The 14,729-nt window shown below is 52.2% G+C and overlaps 1 protein-coding gene across 1 annotated transcript in view; it reads left to right on the top strand.

The window, feature by feature from the left end:
• Nucleotides 1-14,729, top strand: part of LOC127587590 (tectonic-3-like) — a 38,990-nt gene that overhangs the window by 5,693 nt on the left and 18,568 nt on the right. Inside the window, exons 4-7 of the mRNA XM_052045999.1 lie at nucleotides 2,277-2,382; nucleotides 6,404-6,522; nucleotides 8,343-8,369; nucleotides 11,116-11,196. Coding sequence (XP_051901959.1) covers nucleotides 2,277-2,382; nucleotides 6,404-6,522; nucleotides 8,343-8,369; nucleotides 11,116-11,196 — 333 coding nt within the window. The remainder of the gene's footprint in view (nucleotides 1-2,276; nucleotides 2,383-6,403; nucleotides 6,523-8,342; nucleotides 8,370-11,115; nucleotides 11,197-14,729) is intronic.

Consider the following 14,729-nt stretch of genomic DNA (forward strand, 5'->3'; position numbering starts at 1 on the left):
CAGGTACAGAGGAGGTGCAATGCAGGTAGACAATAAGGTGCAAGGTCACAACGAGGTAGATTATGAGGTCAAGAGTCTATCTCGTCGTATAAGGGAACCGTTCAATAGTCTTATCACCGTGGGATTGAAGCTGTTCTTGAGCCTGGTGGTACGTGCCCTCAGGCTCCTGTATCTTGTGCCTGATGGAAGAGGAGAGAAGAGAGAATGACCCGGGTGAGTGGGGTCTTTGGTCCAGTGTGGCAATTCTGGACCAATGTGGAGGAAAGTTGTGCAGTTCTGGTCACTTACCTGAGACAGTGTAAGATGAGATTTCTTTATTAGTCACATGTACATTGAAACACAGTGAAATGCATCTTTTGTGTAGCGTGGTCTAGCGGCAGTCCGCAAGTGTCGCCACGCTTCCGGTGCCAACACAGCATGCCCGCAACATCCTAACCCGTATGTCTTTGGAATGTGGGAGGAAACCAGAGCACCCGGAGGAAACCCACGCAGACGCATATGGTGAATGTACAAACTCCTTCCAGGCAGCGTCCGGAATTGAACCCGGGTCGCTGGCACTGTAACAGCATCAGGTGGACCTTTAGCAGTAACAGAATGCAGAATATCATGTTGCAGTTACAGAGAAAGTCCCTCAAGGTTAGCCACACTCAGTTTGTTTTAAGGAGGGCGTATGGAGTGTTGCCTGCATTCAGTAGTCGGGGGATTGAGTATCAAGAGCTGTGAGGTGATGTTGCAGCCTCTATAGAACTGCTGGTCAGACCCACACTTGGGAGTATTTGTGTTCAGTTCTGGTCGCTTCATTATAGGAAGGATGTGGGAGCTTTAGAGAGGGCGCAGAGGAGATTTACCAGGATGCTGCCTGGATTGGAGAGCATGTCTTATGAGGATAGGTTGAGCGAGCTGGGGCTTTTCTCTTTGGAGAGGAGGAGGATGAGAGGTGACTTGATAGAGGTGTACAAGAGGCACAGATCGAGTGGACAGTCAGAGACTTTTCACCCAGGGCGACAATGCACTAACACGAGGGGACTAATTTTAAGGTGATGATTGAGGAAGTGTGGTATAAAGGGGGATGTCAGAGGTAAGTTTTTTTTTTACACAAAGAGTGGTGGATGTGCGTGGGAACGCACTGCCGGCAGGGTGGTGGGGGCAGATACATTAGGGACATTTAAGAGACCCTTAGATAGACACATGGAGGGCTACGTGGGAGGGAAGGGTTAGAGAGATCTTAGAGCAGGGTAAAATGTCGGCACAACATTGTGGGCCAAAGGGCCCGTTCTGTGCTGTCATGTTCTCTGTTCTGTGATCTGCCTCTCCCCATTGCCGGTCACTTCAATGCCCCCCTCCAGCTGCATCACGGATATGTCAGTCCTCAGCCTCCTCCGCTGCCAGGAGAATTCCAAGCACAAACTGGAGGAACAGCACCTCGATTTCCATCTTGGAAACTTGCAGCCTGACGGCATGAACATTGAATTCTCCCACTTTAGGTAATCCGCACCCCCCTTCCCCACACCACCCCCCCCCCCCCCCCACCACGCTTCTCCTCTTCTTCCCTTTGCTAGCCTCTTTTTATTTTACCTTTTTTCCCTCTCTCTCCTTACCTTTCACCCATCCCCTGGTGGATCTGCTCTCCCCTCCTCCCCGCCGCACCTGTCTATCACCATCTCTCACCTGCGTCTGCCTATCACCACCCTGTGCCCACCCCGCCTCTCCTCTTCTGTCGACCTATCACTCCCCCCCCCCCCCCCCCATATATTGGGCTTCCCCCTTTTCCCATCTTCAGACCTGAAGACGGGTCCCGACCCCGGAAACGTTGACCGCCTGCTCTTCTCCGCGGATGCTGCCTGGCCTGATGAGTTCCTCCGGCATCATCGTGTTTATCATTCAGGGGTGTAGATATCATGGATAATCTGCCGGCCGCAACTGTTTGGAACTCCTGATATTGCATAATCCAGGAATGAAAGAAAAATAGGGGGCTATGAAGGAGGGAAGGGTTAGATAGATCTTAGAGCAAGATAAAATGTCGGCACAACATTGTGGGCCGAAGGGCCTGCACTGTGCTGCAGTGTTCTATGTTGTATGTTCTAAGTGCAGGGCAGGCAGACCATCAGGTGTGAGGGCCATGGGGTGGTAGATTGTGAGGGATCTCGGGGTCCACCTTGCTCCATAACATGAGCGTTTGGGTCGGGGGGTGCTTAATGGCGTGCTCGATCTGTGAAGCTAATCTCTCCTCTTCCTTCACCTCCCCCCTCCCCCCCCCACCAAACCCTGCTGTCCAGGTCGGCCAACAGATCCTCACCTTCTTCCCGGCCGACTTCGCGCTGGGCGTCTTCGTGCAGCCGATGGCTCTGGCGGGAGGGCAGTGCACGGACAGGAACCCGGCAGGTACTCTCCTCATCGCGAAGGTGCCCTTCCCATCGGGTGGCCCAGCACAGAAGCAGGCCCTCCAGCTCAACCGGTGGTGAAGAAGGCGAATGCTCTGTTGGCATGCATTTCTGGAGGAATAGAACATAAGAGCAGGGATGTGATGTTGAGGCTCTTATAAGGCATTAGTAAGACCTCACTTGGAGTAGTGTGTGCAGTTTTGGGCTCCTTATTTCAGAAAGGACGTGTTGACGTTGGAGAGGGTTCAGAGAAGATTCACTGGAATGATTCCAGCAATGAGAGGGTTAACACATGAGGAACGTTTGACGGCTCTTGGGCTGGTCTCCTTGGAGCTCAGAAGAATTGGGTTGGGGGTGGGGGGGGACCTCAGAGAAACATTTCGAGTGTTAAAAGGCCTGGACAGAGTAGCTGCGGCAAAGTTGTTTCCCATGGTAGGGGGGTCTAGTACAAGAGGGCACGACTTCAGGGTTGAAGGGCGCCCATTCAGAACAGAGATGCGGAGAAATTTCTTCAGTGAATCTGTGGAATTTGTTGCCACGGGCGGTTGGGGAGGCAAAGTCATTGGGTGTATTTAAGGCAGAGATGGATAGGTATCTGAGTAGCCAGGGCATCAAAAGTTGTGGTGAGAGGGCGGGGGAGTGGGGCTTAATGGGAGAATGGATCAGCTCATGATAGAATGGCGGATCAGACTCGATGGTCCGAATGGCCGACTTCTGCTCCCTTGTCTTATGCTCTCATGGCCTAACCAGTCTGCCCTGACCGAGATTCCTCTCGACGCCGGGGTCCCGTTTGCTGGCTTTCGGCTCGATATATATCCCTCCAAGCCGTTCCTACCCAAGTCGTTCACTAACCCGCCTCACCCACTTCATCCGGCAGCTCGTTCCGTCGACGGACTACCCCCTGGGGTGAAAGAGTTGCCCCTCGGTTTCCTATTAAATCCCTCCCCTCTCACAGTTACCTGCCCCTGCCACCTCTGCCAGCGGTGCATTCCACGCACCCACCACTCTCTGTGTTAAAAAAAACTTACCCCTGACATCCCCTTTGTACCTTCCACCAATCACCTTAAAATTATGTCCCCCTCGTGTTAGCCATTGTTGCCCTGGGATAAAGTCTCTGACTGTCCACTCGATCTGTGCCTCTTGTACACCTCTGTCAAGTCACCTCTCATCATCCTCCTCCTCTCCAAAGAGAAAAGCCCCAGCTCACTCAACCTATCCTCATTAGACATGCTCTCCAATCCAGGCAGCATCCTGGTAAATCTCCTCTGTACCCCTCTCTCAAGCTTCCACATCCTTCCTATAATGAGGCGACCAGAACTGAACGCAATACTCCCAGTGTGGTCTAACCAGAGTTCGATAGAGCTGCAACATTACCTCGCGGCTCTTGAACTCAATACCCCAACTAATGAAGGCCAACACTCCACACACCTTCTTCACAACCCTATTGATCTGCGTTGCAACCTTGAGGGATCTATGGACGTGGACCGCAAGATCCCTCTGTTCCTCCACACTGCTAAGAGTCCTGCTGTTCACCTTGTATTCTGCCTTGGAATTCTGTCTCCCGAAGTGTATCACTTCACGCTTTTCTGGGTTGATCAACACAATCATTGCATTGGTGTTGGTATTGGTTTATTATTGTCACTTGTACCGAGGTCCAGTGAAAAACTTGTCTTGCAAACCGATCATACAGGTCAATTCATTACACAGTGCAGTTACATTGAGGCAGTACAGGGTGCATTGAGGTAGTACAGGGTAAAAACAATAACAGTACAGAGTAAAGTGTCCCAGCTACAGAGAAAGTGCAGTGCAATAAGGTGCAAGGTCACAACAAGGTAGATCGTGAGGTCAGAGTCCATCTCATCGTATAAGGGAACCGTTCAATAGTCTTATCACCGTGGGGTAGAAGCTGTCCTTGAGCCTGGTGGGACGTGCCCTCAGGCTCCTGTATCTTCTACCCGATGGGAGAGGGGAGAAGAGAGAATGTCCCGGGTGGGTGGGGTCTTTGATGATGCCGGCTGCTTCACCGAGGCAGCGAGAGGTAAAGACAGAGTCCGCGGAGGGGAGGCTGGTGTCCGTGACGCGCTGGGCCGTGTCCACAACTCTCTGCGGTGTCTTGCGGTCCCGGGCAGAGCAGTTGCCGTCCCGAGCCGGGATACATCCGGACAGGATGCTTTCTGTGGGGCATCGGTAAAAGTTGGTGAGAGTCAAAGGGGACAAACCGAATTTCTGTAGCCTCCTGAGGGAGTAGAGGCGCCGGTGAGGCTTTCTTGTCCGTGGCGTCTCCGTGGTTGGACCAGGACAGGCTGTTGGTGATGTTCACTCCCGGGAACTTGAAGCTCTCGACCCTCTCGACCTCAGCACCATTGATGTAGACAGGTGCATGTACACCTGCCCCCTTTCCTGGTCAATGACCAGCTCTTTAGTTTTGTTGACATTGAGGGAAAAGTTATCTTCATGACACCATGCCACTAAGCTCTCTATCTCCTTCCTGTACTCTGACTCACCGCTGTTTGAGATACGGCCTACTGCGGTGGGATCATCTGCAAACTTCCCCCTGAGATTCCACTTTTATAGCTTACCTTTCACCCTAAACCTATGTCGTCTAGTTCTAGCCTCACCCAACCTGAGGGGGGAAAAAAGCCTGCATGTATTCACCCTATCCATATCCCTCGTAATTTTGTACACCTCTATAAGATCTCCCCTCATTCTCCTGCGTTCCAAGGAATAAAGACCTAAGCTGGCAACCCTCTCCCCGTAACCCAGGCCCTTGAGTCCTGGCAACATCCTCGTAGATGTTTCCTGTGCTCTCTCCGGTTTAACCACGTCTTTCCCTGTTACGGGGTGACCAAAACTACGCACGGTACTCCAAGTGTGGCCTCACCAATGACGTGTACAACTGCGACGTAATGTCCCAACTCCTGTACTCAATACTCGGCGTTTGGCCCAGGTCCCTCTGAACCTTTCCTACCCATGGACCCGTCCAACTGTCTCTTAAACTTTGTAATTGTACCAGCCACTACCACTTCCTCTGGCACGTCGTTCCGCAAACCCTCCGTCCTCTGTGTGGAAAGAGTTGACCCTCAGGTCCCCTATAATTGCCCGTCAATTTAAATCTATGTGCCGCCTCCCCGCCCCCAGTTTTAGACTCCCCTACCCTGGGTAAAAGACTCTGTGATCACCACCATATCTGCACCATGATATAAACCTCTATATGGTCACTCCTCAAGCCTCCTTCGCTCCTGGGAAACAATCTCAGCCTATCCGGTCTGCTTATCCCTCAAGGTTTCTGTGCAGGTCGATAGGGTTGTTAAGAAGGCGTATGGTGTGTTGTCCTTCATTGGTCAGGGGATTAAGTTCAAGAGCTGCGAGTTGATGTTGCAGCTCTGTAGAACTCTGGTTAGACCACACTTGGAGTATTGTGTTCAGTTCTGGTCACCTTATTATAGGAAGGATGTGGAAGCTTTAGAGAGGGTGCGGAGGAGATTTACCAGGACGCTGCCTGGATTGGAGAGCACGTCTTATGAGGATAGGTTGAGCGAGCTGGGGCTTTTCTCTTTGGAGAGGAGGAGGATGAGAGGTGACTTGATAGAGGTGTACAAGAGGCATAGATTGAGTGGACAGTCAGAGACTTTTTCCCAGGGTGAAAATGGCTAACACGAGGGGGCATAATTTTAAGGTGATTGGAAGAAGGTATAAGGGGTAAGTTTTTTTTACACAGAGAGTGGTGGGTGCGTGGAACGCACTGCCGGCAGAGGTGGTGGGGGCAGATACATTACGGACACTTACAAGACTCTCAGATAGACACATGAATGATAGAGAAATGGGGGACAATGTGGGAGGGAAGGGTTAGATAGATCTCAGAGCAGGATAAAATGTCGGCACAACATAGTGGACTGAAGGGCCTGACTGTGCTGTAGTGTTCGATGCTCTACGGAAGAACATTTGATGGAGGGACATTCATTTTGCTCTCTCTCTCCTTTCTCTCTCTCTCTCCCTCTCTCTCTGGTTAAATACCCGGCCAGGTTTCCTGCAGAGTCGCAGTTCGACGTGCTCCCGCCGCGTCCCAGACCTGCGCCGCTCCTGCGCCGAGCTCCCCGCGTTGGATGCGGCCACGTATTACCAGTACTTCGTCCTCCTCCAGGTGAGGGCCGCCTTCACCGTCCCTTCAACCGTAGGTAGTGCCGCGCGCTCGACTCTCCGGGGCGCCTTGGGGGTTGGGGCGGAGGGAGTCCCTCAGCGGTACCTCTGAGACAGCGGCTGCCTCGCGGTTCCGGCGGGCGAGCTGCCTCGATCCGGCCCTCCGGTGCTCTCTGCACGGAGTTTGCACGTTCTCCCTGTGACCCCGCGTGTTACTCCCTCCCGCTCCCTCCCTACCCCCCTACGTCCTTCCCCTGTGTGCTCCGGTCTCCTCCCACCTTTCGAAGACAGGCAGGGTTAGGGAGGAGAGTTCATGACTGGCTGCTTCACCGCCTGCTACGGACGGGGTCGCAAGAGGCTGCAGAGGGTTGCAGACCCGGCCAGCCCCATCACAGGCCACGACCCTCCCCGCCGTCCAAGACATCTTCAAAAGGAGGCGGCAGTTCAAGGAGAAGCCCTTCTGTCCAACTGTGCTCCGGCTTTGTGAGGGGTAGGTTGTGCCTCACCAGCCTGATTGATTTCTTGAGGATGTGACAAAGCACATTGATGAAGGTAGAGCAGTGGGTGTGGTGTACATGGATTTCAGTAAGGCGTTTGATAAGGTTCCTCAAGGAAGGCTTATTCAGAAAGTCAGGAGGCAAGGGATCCAGGGAAACTTGGCTGTGTGGATTCAGAATTGGCTCGCCCATAGAAGACAGAGGGTGGTGGGAGATGGAACATATTCTGCCTGGAGGTCGGTGACCAGTGGTGTTCCGCAGGGATCTGTTCTTGGACCCCTGCTCTTTGTGATTTTTATAAATGACTTGGATGAGGATGTGGAGGGGTGGGTTAGTAAGTTTGCTGATGATACGAAGGTTGGTGATGTTGTGGATAGTGTAGAAGGTTGCTGTAGGTTACAACAGGACATTGATAGGATGCAGAGCTGGGCTGAGAAGTGGCAGATGGAGTTCAACCCGGATAAGTGTGAAGTGACACACTTCGGGAGATCGAATTCATAGGCAGAATACAAGGCTAATGGCAGGACTCTTAGCAGTGTGGAGGCACAGAGGGATCTTGGGGTCCAGGTCCATAGATCCCTCAAGGTTGCAGCGCAGGTCGATAGGGTTGTTAAGAAGGTGTATGGTGTGTTGGCCTTCATTAGTCAGGGGATTGAGTTCAAGAGCCCCGAGGTGATGTTGTAGTTCTATAGAACTCTGGTCAGACCACACTTGGTGTATTGTGTTCAGTTCTGGTCACCTCATTACAGAAAGAAGCAGGATAAAATGTCAGCACAACATTGTGGACCGGTGGGCCTGTACTGTGCTATAGTGTTCTATGTTCAAAGTACCCATCTAAGTCAGTCCGATTTGGCCCATATCCCTTCGAACCTGTCATGTACCTGTCCAAGTGTCTTTTAACTGTTGGTAATGTACCTGCCTCAACCACTGGCAGCTCATTCCATGCACTGACCACCCTCTGGATGGGGAACTAGCACGGTAGTGTAGCGGTTAGCATAACACTATTACAATGCCAGTGGCCCATGTTCAATTCTGGCCACTGTCTGTAAGGAGTTTGTCCGTTCTCCCCTTGCCTGTGTGGGCTCCCTCCGGGTGCTCCGGTTTCCTCCCACATTCCAAAGACGTACGGGTTAGGAAGTTGCTGACGTGCTGTGTTGGCGCCGGAAGCGTGGTGACACTTGAGGGCTGCCGCCAGAACATTCGATGCAAAGAGATGTATTTCACTGCGTGTTTCAATGTACGTGTGACTAATGAAGATATCTGATCTTATAAATTCTAACCTGCTCTCTGTCTCTCTCTCCCTCTCTGTCTATTTTGTGTCTTGCAGACTCCGAATACTACTGTCAGGAGCTGGGTAAGGATGCTCCGGCGTTCCAAGAATTCCGTCTTCCTCCTTTCCTCAGTCTGGGGAAAACCCAGGCTCTCCCATCCCAACTGGCCCTCTGGGAAGCCCTGTGCTCTGGGAGTGTGTGACGGGACATGGAGCTTTACTGTGTATCTAATCCCATACCTGGGGAGTGTGTGACGGGACAGGGAGCTTTACTGCGTATCTAAGTCCGTACCTGGGGAGTGTGTGACGGGACAGTGCACAGGGCTATTTACTCTGTATCTAATCCCGTACCTGGGGAGTGTGTGACGGGGCAGTGCAGAGGAAGATTTATTCTGCGTCTAATCCAGTACCTGGGGAGTGTGTGACGGGACAGTGTACAGGGTGATTTACTCTGTATCTAATCCCATACCTGGGGAGTGTGTGACGGGAGAGAGTACAGGGAGATTTACTCAGTATCTCATCCCGTCCCTGGGGTATGTGTGACTGGGCAGTGCACAGGGCGATTTACTCAGTATCTAATCCCGTACCTGGGGAGTGTGTGATGGGACAGAACACGGGGAGATTTACTCTGTATCTAATCCCGTAGCTGGGGAGTATGTGACGTGACAGTGTACAGGGAGATTTACTCTGTATCTAATCCCGTATCTGGGGAGTGTGTGATGGGACAGAACACGGGGAGATTTACTCTGTATCTAATCCCGTAGCTGGGGAGTGTGTGACGTGACAGTGTACAGGGAGATTTACTCTGTATCTAATCCCGTATCTGGGGAGTGTGTGATGGGACAGAACACGGGGAGATTTACTCTGTATCTAATCCCGTAGCTGGGGAGTGTGTGACGTGACAGTGTACAGGGAGATTTACTCTGTATCTAAGACCGTTCTTAGGGAATCTGTGACGGGAAAGTGCACAGGGCGATTTACTGTGCATCTAATCCGGCACCTGCTGAGTGTATAACGGAACAGTGCAGAGGCCGATTTACTCTGTATCTAATCCCATACCTGGGGAGCGTGTGACGGGATAGCGCAGAGGGCGATTTACTCTCTATCTAATCCCGTACCTGGGGAGCGTGTGACGGGATAGCGCAGAGGGCGATTTACTCTGTATCTAATCTCGTACCTGGGGAGCGTGTGACGGGATAGTGCAGAGGGCGATTTACTCTGTATCTAAGCCTGTACCTTTTATTTGAATCCCTTTATTACAAGATACAATCTACAATACTTCAAATCTACACCTCCACTTCAGCAGCCTCCACTTCAGGTCCCCGATGTAGTTGGGAAATATACCTCATGTTCCATGTTCTTTTTTTTTGACCTAGTTTGATGACTTTATTACATAATACATTCTACAATACTTCAAACTGCAGCAAACACTGAGGCAATAACAGTGACTAATACAGTCACTGACACAAACTAAGTTAAAATATCCCCATCCCTACCAAGGATAGCACTTATCACCTGCGGTGCCCGACGGTCCCGGAACACCTCCATGGTACCCACGAACACCGCATGTTCCCTCTCCACAGCTACCCGGGCATAGACATAACCCCAGAACATCTCGAGGCAGTCCACCCGGGAAGCATCTACCGCTACCCGCTTCCAGGACCCACGGATAGTGACCTTAGCTCGCCCCAGGAGCAAGTTCACCGAGATATCCTCAGCCCTCTTTGCCCCCCTCCTTACTGGATGAACAGGGTTGGGCTTAAGTGCAACCAGAAGGCAAGGAGCAGACCCCGCAGATATGAAAAGAGGGGCTGCAGCCTCGTACACTCCATGTACATGTGGTACACGGTCTCCTCCAGCCCACAGAAGTGACAGTCAGCTGGGAGATCCATGCACAAACTTAGAAATTTATTACAGGGAACCGCCCTGTGCAGCAGCCTCCACCCCAGGTCCCCGATGTACATGGGAAGTACACCGCTGTAAAGGAACGTCCACTGGCCCCCCCCCTTGCCAACCGTTCCTTGCTCTGGGAGGGTGTGATGGAGCAGTACAGCGGGAGGTTCACTCTCTCCGCGAACTCTGCTATACCTGCTCTGGGAGTGTGCGGCAGAGTAGGACGAAGAAGCTTTACTCTGCGTTTGCCCTCTGCCCTGTCTCGGTCTGGTTCTGATCATGTCCACTCGACCACCTCCCGCTGGGGCAGTCAGTGTTGTGCCGTTCACCTTGTTGTGACCTTGCACCGTATTGCACTGCACTTTCTGTGTAGCTGTGACACTTTGTACTATTATTGTTTTTACCTGTACCACCTCAATGCACTCTGTACTAACTCAATGTAACTGCACTGTGTAATGAATTAACCTGTACGAACGGTATGCAAGACAAGTTTTTCACTGGGCCTCGGTACAAATGACAATAATAAACCAATACCAATAGAAGATACAGGAACCTGAGGGCACATACCATGAGGCTTAACAACAGCTTCTGCCCCACTGTGATAAGAGTATTGAACAGTTCCCTTATACCATGAGATGGACTCTGACCTCACGATCTACCTTGTTGTGACCTTGTACCTTATTGCACTGCACTTTCTCTGTAGCTGTGACACTTTACTCTGTGACACTTTATTTTTACCTGTACTTCATCAATGTACTCTGTACCACCTCAGTGCACCCTGTACCACCTCAGTGCACCCTGTACTAACCCAATGTAACTGCACTGTGTAATGAATTAACCTGTATGATCGGTATGTAAGGCAAGTTTTTCACTGGACCTCGGTACAAGTGACAATAACATACCAATACCACTCTGTGTTTTTTTTGCTGTGTTCCAGGTAAGGATTCTACCTCAAGGTGGGCAGATTGTGCCTTCGCCAATGGTTCTGAATGACTCCTGCATCAATGTGGTCTCAGCGGTGAGTAAGGCAGTCATGGGGCAGGTGTGTGTGTGAGAGAGAGAGAGAGACAGAGAGTGGGGTCCACGTAAGATAAGATATCTTTATTAGTCACATGTACATTGAAACACACGGTAAAATGCATCTTTTGCATAGAGTGTTCTGGGGGCAGCCCGCAAGTGTCGCCACGCTTCCAGTGCCAACACAGCACGCCCCGCAACTTCCTAACCCGTATGTCTTTGGAATGTGGGAGGAAACCGGAGCACCCGGAGGGAACCCACGCAGACACACGGGGGGAGAACGTGCAAGCTCCTTACAGACAGCGACCGGAATCGAACCCGGGTCACTGGCGCTGCAATCGCATCACGCCAGCCGCTACGCTACATTCACTGAGAGTGCGCACGGAGTGAGGCCGAGGGCGCAGTTCCGTTGCGTCAGGCATCACGGCCTGAGGTCATGCGTTCCCCTCCCCGACTCTCCAGCTGGCTTTCTCCCTCACCCCTCCCCACCACCCCGACCCAAAGAGGCGCGTTGGAACAGGTCCTCCCCAGGCGACCCGACTCGGGGCAACCGAGTGAGAGACCAGGGGAATGGGCGGGGTGGTGGATCTTCCGGCTGCCGGGGGTGGGTGGCCGCAGGAGTCTTCTCCGGAGCGGCAACAGCCGGGATCTCCCGGTGGCCACCCGCTTCATTCCCACGTCCCACTCCCCACACTGACGTGTCTGTCCACGGCCACTTCTACTGCCACGTTGAGGCCAGACATTGAGGAACAACATCTCGTATTCCGCCTTGGGAGTCTCCAACCCGACGGCCTCAGCATCGGTTTCTCCAAATACCGGTATCCCCCACCCCTCCTTTTTCTTCCCAATCCCCCCACTCCTTTGTCTTCCTGTGGCTCCCTTCCCCCTGCCTGCCCGGCAGGCACTGTAGTGTAGGGCAGGCACGGTAGTGTAGCGGTTAGTGGAACGCTATTACAGCGCCAGTGAGCCGGGTTCAATTCCCGCCACTCTGTCAGGAGTTTGTACGTTATCCTTCCCGCAAACGCCCCCCTCCACCGGTATCTGCGTGGGTTTCCTCCGGGTGCTCCGGTTTCCTCCCACATTCCAAAGACGTACGGGGTTAGGAAGTTGCGGGCGTGCTACGTCGGCGCCGGAAGCGTGGCGACACTTGCGGGCTGCCCCCCAGAACACTCTACGCAAGAAGATGCATTTCCACTGTGTGTTTTGATGTACACGTGACCAATAAACGTATCTGATCATTTCTTACGTGGATGACCTGCCCATCTCCTCTCCTCCCCTCCCCCACCATTCCATGGTCCACTGCCCTCTCCTACCGGATTCGTCCTCTGCCTCTTGTACCTCTCACCCCTCAGTTTATTACATCTTCTCCACCAACCCCCCCCCCCCCCCCCCCCCACCCTACCTTTCCCCTCTCGCCTGGACTCACCTGTCCCCTGCCTGCGTGTGCTCCTCCCCCTCCCTCCCCCCACCTTCTTATCCTGGCTTCTGCCCTCTTCCTTCCCAGTCCCGATGAAGGGTCTCGGCCCAAAACGTCGACCGTTTATTTCCCTCCATGGATGCTGCCTGACTTGCTGAGTTCCTCCAGCAGTTTCTCTGTGATTTCTCCGGATACATCCAGCATCTGCAGAATTTCTTGTGTTCTTCGGGGTGGGAACAGGGTATTTAGAACATAAAACATGGAACACTACAGCACAGTACAGGCCCTTCGGCCCACAATGTTGTGCCGACATTTTATCCTGCTCTGAGATCTATCTAACCCTTCCCTCCCACATAGCCCTCCATTTCTCTATCATTCTTGTGTCTATCAAAGACTGTCTTAAATGTCCCTAATGTACCTGCCCCCACCACCTCTGCCGGCAGTGCGTTCCACACACCCACCACTCTGTGTAAAAAACTTACCCCTGATATACCCCTTATACCTTCCTCCAATCACCTTAAAATTATGCCCCCTCGTGTTAGCCATTGTCGTCTCTTGACTGTCCACTCGATCTATGCCTCTTGTACAGCTCTATCAAGTCACCTCTCATCCTCCCTCTCTCCAAAGAGAAAAGCCCCAGCTCACTCAACCTAACCTCAGAAGATGTGCTCTCCAATCCAGGCAGCATCCTGGTAAATCTCCTCTGCACCCTCTCTAAAGCTTCCACATCCTTCCTATAATGAGGCGACCAGAACTGAGCACAATACTCCAAGTGTGGTCTGACCAGAGTTCTATAGAGCTGCAACATCACCTCGTGGCTTTTAAACTCAAGTGGAACGCACTGCCAGCAGAGGTGGTGGTGGCAGATACATCAGGGACATTCAAGAGACTCTTCGACGCATGAATGATGGAGAAATGGAGGGCTATGTGGGAGGGAAGGGTTAGATAGATCTTAGAGGAGGTGGTGGGGGCATATACATCAGGGACATTTAGAGACTCTTAGATAGACACATGAATGACAGAGAATCAGGGGGCTATGTGGGAGGGAAGGGTTAGATAGACCCTAGAGCAGGATAAAATGTTGGCACAACATTGTGGGCCAAAGGGCCTGTACTATGCTGTAGTATTCTGTGTATGTCCCTTTTGAATTTGCCCCCCTCTCCTTCACTGCAGGACACCAAGTACTTGACATTTCTACCCTAGGAGAAAGATTCTGCCTGTCATATAATTTGACAAATTGCTGTCAGGTCTCCCCTCAGCCTCCGCCGCTCCAGAGCGTCCAACCTCTCCTCGTTGGAAAGCGGCTGCACGGGTTGACGGGGTGTTAACGAAGGCAGAGAGCATGCTTGTTTTTATTAGGTGAGGCGCTGAGTTCAAGAGTCAGGAAGTCACGTTGCAGCTTTATAAAACTCTGGCCACGTCTGGAGTATCGCTTTCAAATCTGGTCGCCCCATTTATAGGAAGGATGCGGAGGCTTTGGAGAGGTTCACCAGGATGCTGCCTGGATTAGAGGGCATGTGAAAGGTCGGACAAACCAGAGTTGTTTTCTCTAGAGCGGCGGAGGCTGAGCGGAGATCTGATAGCAGTTTATGGCATAGAGTAGACAGCCACGATCTTCTTCCTAGGGTCGAAATGTCTAATACTGGAGGGCAAGCATTTAAGTTGAAAGGGGGTAATTTCAAAGGAGATGTGCAGGGCAAGTTTTTTACACAGAGAGTGCCAGGTGCTTTGAATGCACTGCCATGGGTGCTGGTGCAGACAAATGCAACAGAGATGTTTAAGAGGCTCTTGGATAGGCACAGGAATGTGCAGAGAATGGGTGGCGGGGGCAGGGGGGGGATATGGACATTGTGCAGACAGAAGGGATTAGTTTAGTTAGGTGTTTAATTACGAGTTTAATCAGTTCTGCACAACATTGTGGACTGAAGGACCTGTTCCTGTGCTGTAATGTTCTATGTTGCACTCCCAAAAGACGACACCCACCAATTAACCAACCGACCCCGCGCATCTCGGGGGCGCAGAAGGGAACGGGAGGACCTCTGGGAAATCCACGGAGTGACGAAGGTGTAGAACGTGCGAATGCCGTGCAGGCAGCACCGGAGGGTCAGGAAGGATCC

This window comes from Pristis pectinata, chromosome 41 (assembly GCF_009764475.1).
Source record: "Pristis pectinata isolate sPriPec2 chromosome 41, sPriPec2.1.pri, whole genome shotgun sequence".
Classification (NCBI taxonomy): domain Eukaryota; kingdom Metazoa; phylum Chordata; class Chondrichthyes; order Rhinopristiformes; family Pristidae; genus Pristis; species Pristis pectinata.